Source organism: Leptopilina heterotoma, unplaced genomic scaffold (genome assembly GCF_015476425.1).
Source record: "Leptopilina heterotoma isolate Lh14 unplaced genomic scaffold, ASM1547642v1 Lhet_115, whole genome shotgun sequence".
NCBI classification, from domain to species: domain Eukaryota; kingdom Metazoa; phylum Arthropoda; class Insecta; order Hymenoptera; family Figitidae; genus Leptopilina; species Leptopilina heterotoma.
The window spans coordinates 421,123-434,486 of NW_025110834.1; the positions used below are offsets into that span (position 1 = coordinate 421,123).

At 24.8% G+C, this 13,364-nt stretch overlaps 1 protein-coding gene across 2 annotated transcripts in view; it reads left to right on the forward strand.

The window, feature by feature from the left end:
- Window positions 1-10,602, forward strand: part of LOC122509054 (AP-3 complex subunit delta-1) — a 51,400-nt gene extending 40,798 nt beyond the window's left edge. For both annotated transcript variants that reach the window (XM_043622817.1, XM_043622827.1), the window contains exons 12-15: window positions 4,182-4,441; window positions 6,857-7,414; window positions 9,620-10,045; window positions 10,405-10,602. In XM_043622817.1, the coding sequence (XP_043478752.1) occupies window positions 4,182-4,441; window positions 6,857-7,414; window positions 9,620-10,045; window positions 10,405-10,497 (1,337 nt within the window). In that variant the 3' untranslated portion in view covers window positions 10,498-10,602. The remainder of the gene's footprint in view (window positions 1-4,181; window positions 4,442-6,856; window positions 7,415-9,619; window positions 10,046-10,404) is intronic.
- Window positions 10,603-13,364: the final 2,762 nt, after the last annotated feature.

Consider the following 13,364-nt stretch of genomic DNA (forward strand, 5'->3'; position numbering starts at 1 on the left):
AACTAACAATCTTTCACAAATATTCACAAGCAATAAAGACAAACTAACAAAGGAACAAAATTCAAATATAGTTTATTCCATTCCCTGTAACAATTGTCCAGGCAATTATGTTGGACAAACGAAAAGATTTCTAAAAAACCGTCTCTATGAACACAAAAGAGACTACTTAAAACCACAAGACAAACAAACAGCACTAACTAGACATATTGACAAATATAACCACACTTTCGACTTCGATAATACAACAATTTTAAATAAAACTGAAAAATATAGAAAAAGATTGGTTTTAGAAATGACTCGCATTGTTACTTTAAACTCGGTTAACGAAAGAAAAGATATTGAACATCTATCAGAAATTTATTTACCACTTCTCAAAAGATTTAAAAAATAATTTATACCAAAAAAAGGGGGAAAAAAAAAAAAAGGAAAGAAAAAAATGCAAACGAAAAATTATAGGGAACTAAAAATAAATAAATTTAAAAGAAAATAAAAGAAAAGAAAATTAAAAAATATATATTTCTCATATTACTACGTCTCACACAATTTCTTCCAACCACTTAGTCGCCATACAGAATCTTTACAAACCATAAAAGTTAAAACACATGTTAACTTAAAACCGAAAAGTCAAAAGTCTTCAGTATTTAAAAAACAGCCAAACATATCACATCTCAAGTTTATCTCACTTCTCAATTCATTGGTATTGTCTATAAGTGTTTTGTTTTAATTTAAAAAATGAGAAATAAATAAATAATTTTTAAATGTTTAAAAAAATTTTTAAAAAAAAGTGAAACAACAATAATGTGCAAAAATTGTGTTATGTAACCAGGTATGAGTTTTAATGTCTTCTTAATAAATTTCATTCATTCCTAATTCATGTATATACAAATAATTCATTACCATTTTATTATCAAACTAAAATATATGTAATTTGCAGAATATCAATAAAACTACTGAAGAGGATCCAAACGAGGATCGAAACGTCTAAAAAAATTTAAAAATTTAGTTTTTTTCATTTTAAATTTGATCCTACAAACCACAAAATTTCTACACAAATATTATTACTTTTGAAAATAATTGAATTTCTGCAATAATTTATAACTTTTACAAAATTCAATTTTTTTTCGTGTTTTTAACTAAACATCTTCTATAAATCCATTTTTTTAAATGATTTTTGAAAAAGTACTTTTAAGATTTTTCAAATCCATTTTTTACAAAATTCAATTTTACAAAATTTCAATTATTTGTAAACTCTTCAATTAAATATTTAGAAAATAAAAACTTGAAATAATTTCAAAAGAAATTCAATTAAACTTTTTCAAAAAAAATTAATTCTACAGAATTGTTAGTTAAAAGTATGAAAAATTTTATTTTTCAAAAATTTTAATTTGAAACCTTTTCAAAATTAAATTATTACTCAAAAATTTCCATTATAATGCTTTTAATATTCAATTATAATCTAAAATTTTAACTGAAATCAATGTTTATGAGAAAATTCTAGGCCTGTGCGGTAAACCGGTTTTTTTTCGGTATTCTTGGAAACCGGTTTCCAGTTATGAATTACCGGTTTAAGGTTTTGTTTTTTAAACCGGTTTTTTTCGAAAAACCGATTTTCTTTTTTAAACCGGTTTTTCAAGAAATACCGAATCTAACCGACTTGCGCATTATGCCTGCGCAAAAGTGATATAAAGCCAGAACAGAAACAGATGATTGGGAAATATTAATCTTTTTTAGGCCTGTGCGGTAAACCGGTATACCGGTTTTTTTTCGGTATTCTTGGAAACCGGTTTCCGGTTATGAATTCCCGGTTTAAGGTTTTGTTTTTTTAACCGGTTTTATTTTTTAAACCGGTTTTTTTCGAAAAACCGATTTTCTTTTTTAAACCGGTTTTTCAAGAAATACCGAATCTAACCGACTTGCGCATTATGCCTGCGCAAAAGTGATATAAAGCCAGAACAGAAACAGATGATTGGGAAATATTAATCTTTTTTAGGCCTGTGCGGTAAACCGGTATACCGGTTTTTTTTCGGTATTCTTGGAAACCGGTTTCCGGTTATGAATTCCCGGTTTAAGGTTTTGTTTTTTTAACAGGTTTTATTTTTTAAACCGGTTTTTCAAGAAATACCGGTTTTATTTTTTAAACCGGTTTTTCAGGAAATACTGAATCTAACCGACTTGCGCATTATGCCTGCGCAAAAGTGACATAAAGCCAGAACAGAAACAGATGATTGGGAAATATTAATCTTTTTTGTTTTTATTAGGCATACACGGAAAAATGTTTGGGAGAGTATCTGTACCTTTTGGTGCATCGGTTATCCCCGTCTAAAAATTTTACTATTCAATTCACTTTACACTTATTATTTCCTATTGTTTTTATATGAAGTGAAGTTAATTGTTGGATACATTTTTTGAAAGGTATAGCATGTGCACCTTACATTTTTCCGTGTGCAGTGATTTTTTTTACTTAACAGATCAATTAAAAAATGTTGCTTTTGAAAAACTACCTGATTTTTATAATAAACCAAATTTTCTTAAACCAGTTTTCTTTTTAAATAAAATGGTATTTGAAAAACCGTTTTTTAAATACTCGTATTCAAAAAACGGTTTTTTTTAAAAATACCGGTATTTAAAAAAAACAGTTTTTAAAAAAATACCGGTATTTAAAAAAATACCGGTTTAAAAAAAACCGGTTTAAAAAAAATACCAATTTTAAAAAAAACCGGTTTAAAAATAAATACCGGTATTTTTAAAAAAACCAGTTTAAAAAAATATACCGGTATTTTTTTTAATACCGAAAACCGACTGAAGAACCGGTTTTTTCAAAAACCGAAAACCGGTTATGGATTTTTAATACCGCACAGGCCTAGAAAATTTTACTAGAGATCAATTATTCAAATACAAAAATAAACTTTTATTGAATAATTGCATGTTTCTTAATATTAAATTATCATAAAGAATTTTATCTATAAATTTTTAAAAAACTGAATTCTTTTGACAAATAAAGAAAAAAATTTTAAGAATTATTTCGAGGACTTCGATTAAGATTGTATTAAAAGTAATTAAATTTCTGCAATGAGTTTTATTGTTTATGAAAATAATTGAATTTCTAAAAAGAATTTTATTATTTACGAAAACAATTGAATCCCCGTAAAAAGTTTATTATTTATGAAAATCATTGAATTGATGAAAGTTTTTGAAAATACTTGAAATTTTGCCAAAAATTTTATTAAAATTTTTGAAAATATAATTGAATTGCGGAGAAGAATTTAATTATTTCTAAATGTTTCTTAAAATTTAATTCTTATAAAGAATTTTATTAACAAATTTTTAAATAATTGAATTCTTTTGACTAATTTTAATAAAATTTTTTACAATAGTTACATTTTTCAAGGAATTTGATTAAAATTGTATTAAAAATAATTAAATTGAAATTCTACAATGAGTTTTATTATTTACGAAAAAAATTGAATTATTGGAAAAAAACTTATAAAAATTTTTAAATACTTGAATTCCTATAAAATTTTTATTATATATGAAAATAATTAAATGTTTGTATACAATTTTATTAAAATTGTTTTGAAATAATTGAATTCTTTTGGGTAATTTTATTAAAATAGTAGATATTGAAAATCATTGAAATGAGGAAATTTTTTGAAAATAATTGAAATTCTGACAAGTATTTTATTAAAAATTTTTAAAATAATTGAATTTTGAAGAAGAATTTTTTTATTTATAAAGATAATAATTGGGATTTTGTTGAGATTTTTTTGTAAATTTTGAACATAATTGAATTTTGTGATAAGAATTTTATTACTTTTAAAAATAATTGAATTTCTGCAATAATTTGTAACTTTCACAAAATTCAATTTTTTTTCGTGTTTTTAACTGAAATTCGTTTATAAATCCTTTATTTTAAATAATTAATTAAATATATATATTGACAAATTAACTAATTTTAGAAGATTTTGAATTATTAAAATTTTTCAAAAATCCAAGTTCATTGAAATTTCTAATTAAATTCATTCAACATTGAAATTTTATAAAATTTTAAATTGAAACCGTTTGAATTTCATTTATTTATGAAAATTGCTAATTTCATTTAAAAAAGTGAGCGAGGAATAATAATAATAATAATAATAATAATAATAATAATAATAATAAAAATGTTATAAAAATTTTTTCAGGTAGGAAATCAGGTAGTTCAGAAGATGAACAAAATGAAAATTATCCGTCGCAACTGGTGAATACTGGAATAGGAGAATTGCCACCTGGAGCAAAGTTAAGTGGCAGCGATGACGATGACGATGTTGATGCAAATGATCCACATCGAGCTCTAAATGTTGATTTAGATTTACCATTAAGGGAGGATGAAGGTTTACCAGTTTTGCAACATCGAAGTGTCGAAGATAATGAAATTGAATCCATAAATATTAAGAAAGAAAAGGTACTTTTTATAATTATAGAATAGTTGTCAGGGTTGCCACGCAACCTGAAAACCTGGAAATGTCAGGGAATTTTATAAACCTTGAATTTTAATCGGAATCCTGGAAAATTATTTATTGTTTTCTAAAGTGTTATTGTGCTTATTCTTGAAATTTAATTTTACTTAAATATTTCAAAATTAATTCAATTTTAAAAGAGTTGCGTTTACAATTTTCATAAAAAAATTTTAGAAATAAATAAAAAAATAAAAATAAATAATAAAAAATTTTAGAAAATTTAAATTTTAAACGAATTAATTAAATAAGAAAAATTTAACAAAAATTCTATTATTTACAAATCTATATTAATTGAATTCATAAAAAAAATGAATTAAATTAAACAATTAAAATTGTATTGAAAATAAGTTAATTCTTGTCAAGATTTTTATTAAAATTCTTTAAAATCCTAATTGAATTGTTTTTGAGAATTTATTTCAATATTCTTAAAAATAGTGGATTTTTTAAAAATAATTTTTACTGGAAAGTTTGAAAGTATTTGAATTTTATGAAGAATTCAATTATTTTTCATAATAATTGTAATAAAATTCTTTGCAAAAAGTCAATTTATAAATATTAAAAATCTTAGTAATAAATTAAATTATTATATATACATAATAAAATTCTTATTAGGATTTCACTTATTTTCAATACAATTTTAATTGATTTCTTTGGAAATTTCAATTATTTTAAAAAATCTTTTTAAAATTCTCCTAGAAAATTCAATTATTTTAAAAAATAATTGGATTTTTCACAGGAGTTCAATTATATTTAAAAAACTTAATAAAATTCAATTCAAGAATTAAATTATTTTTAAAAATAATGAAATTTTCGCTGGAATTAAATTATTTTAAATACAATTTTAATTGAATTCCAGGGAAAATAAAATTATTTTTAAACATTTTTTTTAAATTCTTTGAAAGAATTCAATAATATCAATAAATAGTAAATTTTTCACAGGAATTTTTTCGCAGAGATTCAATTATTTAAAAAGGATTTAATAAAATTCTATTGAAGAATTCAGTTATTTTCAAAAATAATTTAATTGTCAATGTAATGAAAATTATTGAATTCTTTTATCAAAAAATTTGAAAATAATTGAATTCATTTCAAGAATTTTATCAACATTTTTTTCAATAATTAAATTCTTTTGACAAAATGTAATTAAAATTGTTTTGAAAATAATTTAATTCTTGTCAAGATTTTTTATTTATAATTCTTTAAAATAATTGAATTGTTTTTAAGAATTTATTTCAATATTCTTGTTGAATTTTAAGAAGAATTGTTTAGAAAAATTGTATTACAATGTTTAAAAATGATTGAATTTCTGAGAAGAATTTTATTTTACAAAATAATAACAAATGAAATACCGCGTTCCGCGCACTAGCGCGCGTATTATTTGCTAGTTTTTAATAAATTTCTTTCCAATAATTTAATTATTTCTACAAATGATAAAATTTTTTACAGGAATTCAATTATTTTGCGTATAAATAATAAAATTCTTTAAAGGATATCAATTATTTTAATAAATAGTAAAACTAATTATTTAAAAAGAAATATTATTGAAATTCGTCACAAGAGTTCAATTATTTTCAAAAGTAATAAAATTCTTCGCAAAATTTCAATTTTGGTCAAAAGTTTAAAAAAAAATTCTCGTCAAAATTTCAATTATCTTTAAAATTCAATTATTTTTAAAAATTTTAATAAAATTCTTTGCAAAATTTTAATTATTTTCAAAAAATTTTCTCAATTCAACCAAATTTTTTACAGAGATTCAATTATTTTTAATACAATTTTAAATGATAAAAAAATAATTTTTATGAAGTTACAGTAACAATATCCTTATAATATAAAATAATGAATTTAAAACTCGATCCTCTCTAATTATTATAAAACACGAAGATATCGATTGCTCCGAGTCGAAAACTCAGAGTGATCGATTTTTTCATGTTTTATAACAATTTTTTTTAAATTGTCTAATTTCAAAAAGATTTGAATTCGAAATTTTTGAAAACCTTAACTCTTATGGAAAAATAATAATGATTAAATATTTATTTAAAAAAGAAGTAATAGAACATTTTTCTGAATAATAATTTTTGAACTGAATCAGAATATTTTTTAGAGTCAAAGAAAAGTAAGAATTTTGTCTGGAATTCAAGGGAAAGTCAGGGAAAAACAAAATTAAATTTTTGTTGGCAACAAATGTAGTTTTAAAAACCTGGAAAAATTCCGTTTTTTAACATGGAAAAGTCAGGGAATTTGAAATGAGAAAAAGCGTTGCAACCCTGAACAGTTGTTAATTCATTAAAATTAAAAATAAATTTATCTAAATATAAGAATAAAATTTAATATAAATCAATAAAATTTTTACGATTTTACAGAATCACAAATCTAAGAAAAGACGTAGAAATGCAAAAGAAAGTCAATCAAATGAGCAATTAAAAGAAGATGAAGGTGTTAATCTCTGGCTAATGAGTCAAACGGAAAAATCGCAAGAAGCTGAAGAGAATACCACTGGCATTAGGAAACATGAGAGTAAGAAAGGTAAATACAAAAAGTCAAAAAATGCCGAGAAACATGCGGAGGATGTTAATGAGCATTTTAAGCACAAGAGAAAATCTAAACAAAATAAAGAAAAAAAAGTGAAAAAAACATCTGGTTATGAGGAAACAGCTGGAATTTCTACACCCTCTAAAGAGATTGTATCAAATGATATTAAATTGTCGGAAATCAGTATGATTTCTCCTGGGATGAAAATTCCCATGTATCAAAAGTTAGCTAGTGACAAAACAATAAGTATGGTGTATGAATTAAAACAGCTACCTCTTGAAACGAATAAAGTAATAACGGCTATTCTTTTAACTAATGTTGGAGAAAATCTTGTTAAAGAATTGGTCTTTAATGTATCCGACTCATCGACATTGAAACTTGAGAGATCTGTAAGTACATTTTTTCCATCTATTTAGAAAATAGTTCAATTTTATTCTTTACTGTATTAAAAATTGTTCAAATTTTGTTATTATTTATTTAGTTTTTTTCAGGCTTCGCACCCATCTACTAAAACCTATTTACTACTTTTTTAACGTTATGTTACTATTTGGGTACTTTTTTTAAATTTCAGCCACTAAAAGCTACTATTTCTGTTCTTTTTTGGGAATTTTCACTACTTTATATTCGCTAATACTAGAAATCAAAAAACTATTTTTAAAAATTATAATTAAATTCTTTACAACGATTCAATTATATATTCAAAAAATATTCGAAGTTCAATTATTTTCAATGTCTAGTATTTTCATAAAATTTCGCAAAAGAATTCGAATTTAAAAAAAATCAATAAAATTCATCCAAAATTCAATTATTTTCATAAATAATAAAATTTCCACAGATCTTTAAATTAATTATTCGAGAAGTTCAATTACTTTCACAAATAAAATTTTCCACAAGAATTCAATTATTTAAAATAAGATTTTCATAATATTTATTATATTTCGAAAGAATGGATTATTTAAAACAATGTTTATAAAATTCTTTAAAAAAATACAATTATTTTCAAAAATAAAATTTTTTACACAAATTCAATTCTCAGGAATTAAAAATTATTTTTGAAAATTTTAATAAAATTTTGTGCAACTATTCAACTATTTTCATAAATAATAAAATTCATCGCAGGAATTAAATTATTTTTGAAAATTTTAATAAAATTCTTTGCAACTATTCAATTATTTTCATAAATAATAAAATTCATCGCAGGATTTCTATTATTTTTAATACAATTTCACAGGAATTGCTTGATAAATGTAATTATTCTTAAAAATTTGATTTCAATTCCTCGGAAAAATCAATTAATTAAAAAAATGTTTTATTATTTTTTTTTGCAAAAATTCAATTACTTACAAAAATATTAGAATTTTTTTACAGCAATTTAATTGTTTTCAAATATTTTAATAAAATTGTTGGAAAGAAATCAATTATTTTAAATACAATTTTTTTGAAATAATTTAATTATTCTATTAGATTTTAATAAAGTTCTTCCCAAGAATTTAATTATTTACATAAATAATTATTCGAAAAAATTCAATTATGTCGATAAATAACAAAATTATTCCCGAAAATCCAATTATTTTGAAACATTTTTAATAAAACTCTTTGCAAAATTCAATTATTTTCGTAAATATCAGTATTCATCAAAAGAATTCAATTTTGTTTTGAAAGTAGTAAAATCCTTCTTGGAAATTCAATTTTTTAAAAAAATTGTAATAAAATCTTTCGCAAGAATTCAATTATTTTCATAAATAATAAAATGCTTTTTAGGAATTCAATTATTTTAAAAAAAATTTAATAAAATACCACACAGACATTGAATTATTGTCAAAAATTTTTATTGAATTCTTTGTAAAATTTAATTATTTTTAAAAACCTTTTGCAAGTCAATGATTTTTAATATCTACTATTTTCATAAAATTGCAAAACTGAATTCAATAATTTAAATTTTTTTTGTAAAAATTGTGGTAACAATTCAATTATTTTCATGAATAATAAAAATTTCTCTGGAATTTAATTATTTAAATTAGAATTTGCATAAAAATAAGTCGAAAGAAAGCAATTATTTAAAACTTTTTTTATAAAATTCTTTGCAAGAATTATATTATTTTTATTAATATTTACATTCTTTCATTAATAATAAAATTCGTTGCAGGAATTCAATTTATTAGCAGGATAAGAAATAAATAAATATTTTTGATGAAAGTTATGGAAAAGTCAGGAAAATAAAATATACAATGGAATTTTTGTCAGTTTTGTGAAGTGTTTAAAACGAGTTTTTTTGGTCTTCAATTTTAATTTTTCCATAGCTACTTTTTTATTACTTTTTTTAGTTTGAAAACTACTTTTTTCTACTTTTTTTAAAATTAATTATCGAGTGCGAAGTCTGCTTAATAGAAAAAAAATTCAAAATACAAGAGCGAATATCATCATTTTAGTTATTTAGATATTTCTTCAAATTATCAACATTTTGTTTTTTATATTCTACTCCACTATTTTTCATCAATCCTTAAAATTTTTTAGAAAATTCATATTTAACTCTCTATCTTTGTTATTTTCACTTTATATTTAAAATGAACTGTTGTATCTTTTTTTATTTCTAGCCACAGGACGAATTTGGAATTAAATTAAATTTTCAATTGCTGCCGAAAACAAATACTGAAGCTGAACTTTCTATTATTGTATCAGACGTTACTTTTCCTCAAAAATTGCGTGGAAGTTTGACTTACATGGTAGAAAGTTCAATAGGAACGGTGCAAGAGAAACTTGATTTTACAATGCAATTGTCGTGCAGTAATTTTATGATTGGTCATCTTTCACATAGAGATATTCTCACGGAGTTATTAAAAAGTGGCCAACTAACAGCTAAAATAAAAAAAGAAGTATCTCGATGTGAAGATTTTAGCGATGCTTTAAATAAAATTTGTCAAAAATGTCATCTCACTCTTGTTGAGCAAATTGACGATACTGCTTCTCTCTACGGACATTCCCTTCAAGGACATCACGTATGTCTTCTCTTAAAACAAAACGTAAGTTTTATTGTAAAAATACAACTCGTTTTTTTTATTACATTTTATTAAGAAATTAGTAATCAATTATCTGGAAGATTTATATTCTTATAAAGGTAAAAGGAAATCTTATTAAATTTTTTAGCAAGTGGTTTATTTATTTAAAAAATTTTTTTATTAATTTAAAAATGTACAGTTTACATTATTTATTTTCGTGTTGAGTAATTGAACTTAAAAAGAATGATATCAACATTTTTTTCTGAATATTTAAACTTTTTATAAAATTTTTTATTTTTTTATGTAATAGTAAAGAAAGGCAAATATTATTAAGTTAACCTATTCTTTGGAAAATAAAACTAATACGTGAATTTTATTTTTAGAGTGCGGTGGGTAATTTGAAGATTGATGGAAAAAGTGATAATAGCTCTCTTTTGACTGAAATCGTACAGGAAATTGTAAAAGTTTTATCATAAGATGCTCAGGTATATAGTTATCAGTTTTATTGAATATATGTTAGATACTGTAAAAAAATTAAATTTTTATAAATATTTATGTGAAAAATAAACCAATATTGAAGACACTGTTTGTTAAATATAATAATAATAATAATTTTTTTACTTTCCATAAATCGGGAATTATTCATAATGTATATACATATAAAAAAGGTCATATGATGAAAAAGCAATTGAATTATAATTAAATATTTTTAATCTTCTGTAGTCTATGTATATTATCACCAACGTTTAAAGAAATTATTTCATTGTTCCATGCAAATTATGTTTTGGTAACGCAGTGCAAGAAATTAGATAACAGTAATTTTTAAAGTAAAAGGAATAAGATTATATAATTATTATTAAATACAAAAATATATAAAAATAGCTATGTTATGTATTAATAAATAATATAAGCAGAATTAATGTATTAATTGTTTTTTATTGAATCCTCGAAATCATACTCGGTTGGTATTTCAACAATTAGAACTTGAGGTACAGTCCTTCTTCACAATATTCCTCAGGTATCCCTGGAGCTTTTTCTTTTTTAAAATTACCAATTTTACAATAACAAATTAGTCAAATTGACACTTGTAGAGTCGGTCATTTAACAGTCGGTATCTTTAATTGTCATATGATGCAAATTTGAAATTTGTAGGAGTCGGTCTTTGAAGAGTCGGAATTTTTAATTGTCATATTAAAACGATTGACATTTGTAGAGTCGGTCATTGAATAGTCGGGTTTTCAAATTGGCATAGCTGTGGGGTGCTAGTTAGTTCACCACAGGAACCAGTTCCAAGGGCTTGCCTGATCTATAAAGGTCTAGACGCTTTCCCTCTATTGGAATTAACTACTAGGGACTTAGCTGTTGTTAAGGCTAAGTACTTGGAAAAGAACGGAAACGGCAAAGTCTCCCTTTGATAATAGGTTGTGATGCAGAGGCAGAAGACTTTTAGATTTTCTGATAGATACGGATTTAGAAATTTTAAATCAGGGTAATGAGCCAACTTTCGTTACTATTAACAGAAAAGATGTGTTGGATATTACGATCTGTTCCAAGTCTGTGTGGAGTGGTGTGAGGGACTGGAGGGTGTCTGATAAAGATTCCCTCTCGGACCACAGACTTATTACATTCAGAATGGAATCGAAAGATCGGGAACATAAATGGGGACGTAATCCTAGGAGTACTGATTGGGCTTCATATTTTGAGGACCTCAAGGCCTCCATGGAGTGCTTCCCCACCTCTTATGGAACATATGAAGAGTTATAACTCGCAGCGAAATATCTGCGAGATTCGATTATCTGCTCTTTTGAAAGAAGCTGTGTAGCCAAGAAAGTGGACTCCAACAGGGGTGGTAAATGGTGGAACTCCTGTTTGGAGGGACATAGGCAAACAGTAAGAAAGCTTTTCAATAAAGTCATGAAACGTAAGAATCAGCAAGCATGGGATGAATATCATGCCGCTCGTAATTCTTGCAAGAAAGAGGTAGAGAAGGCACGGGGTATCAGCTGGAGGAGCTTTTGCGAGGGAATCGAAAGAGTACCAGAAGCATCAAGACTCCATAAGGTACTAGCTAGAGACCCAATGGCCAAACTAACTACCATCAGTAGTTAGTGTCTAAAGAGTAAAGGGAGTGTCTAAAGTATTTGATGGAAGTAAACTTCCCGGACTTTAGAGAAAATTTGGAGAATAACTATGGCGTGGGACCCAGAAGGGCCCGTGGAAATCGGGAACACTGGAACCTAGCAGCCAAAGTTGTAACTCCGGAAGGAATTGATTGGGCAATAGGAACTTTCAAACCATTTAAGGCCTCAGGGGGGGACGGTACATATACAGTTCTTTTGCAAAAGGGATTGGAATATATTACGCTACCCCTGTGTAAAATTATGAGAGCGTGTATAGCTCTTGGTTACACACCGGAGTCTTGGAAAAGACGAGGGTTGTGTTTATTCCGAAGGCCGGTCGATCAGGGTATACTGCTGCAAAGGTCTTCAGACCAATCAGTCTAACTTCTTTTATATTAAAGGCGTTAGAGAAACTGGTGGATAATTTTATTAGACAGGAATGTTTTAGGGATTATACTCTACACCAGGGACAACATGCTTTTAAAGCTGGTTTCTCAGTAGAAACAGCCCTCCATTCTGCAGTAGGTAGAATAGAGGGACAAATTGGTAGTGGTGGCTTTGCGGTTGGTACCTTTCTTGATATTGAAGGTGCCTTCCCTAACACCTCTAGCAAATTCTAACTGCGGACAGAATTAATGAAAGAATATGAAGATTAATACATTAATTATAAAAACATTAAAATATACCTACTTAATTAATGTTAAAGAACAAATTTTAGTTTACGTATTTTTTAATGATAAACATAGTAATTAATTTTTCCTAGATTCTACAAAAAATTTATGTAATATTGCAAAATCAATCCATTAAGTAGATCAAATAATGAATCTGTATTAAAAGTTAAACTTACCGAACAGAAGATTGGAAATCTTAGTGTCTCCGAATTACTCACTTTTTTTGCTTCCGGGCCAGGAAAATTGACTGACAAGTTCGTCAGTCATTAACTGCTTTACCGCATAATTTAAATTTTTCCCGGAATTAGTTAGTAGATACCCTGAATTGGATTCAATTTTATTAAAATTTTTGACAATAATTTAATTCTTGACAAGAATTTTTAATATAATTTTGAAAATAGTTTAATTTCTGAAAAGTATTTAATTATTTTTCTTAAGTATTGAATTCTTGTGATGAATATTGATATTTATAAAAATAATTGAATTTTGGAAAAAATTTTATTAAAATTCCTTAAAGTAATTGATTTTATGGGAAGAAATTTAGTTGTTTAT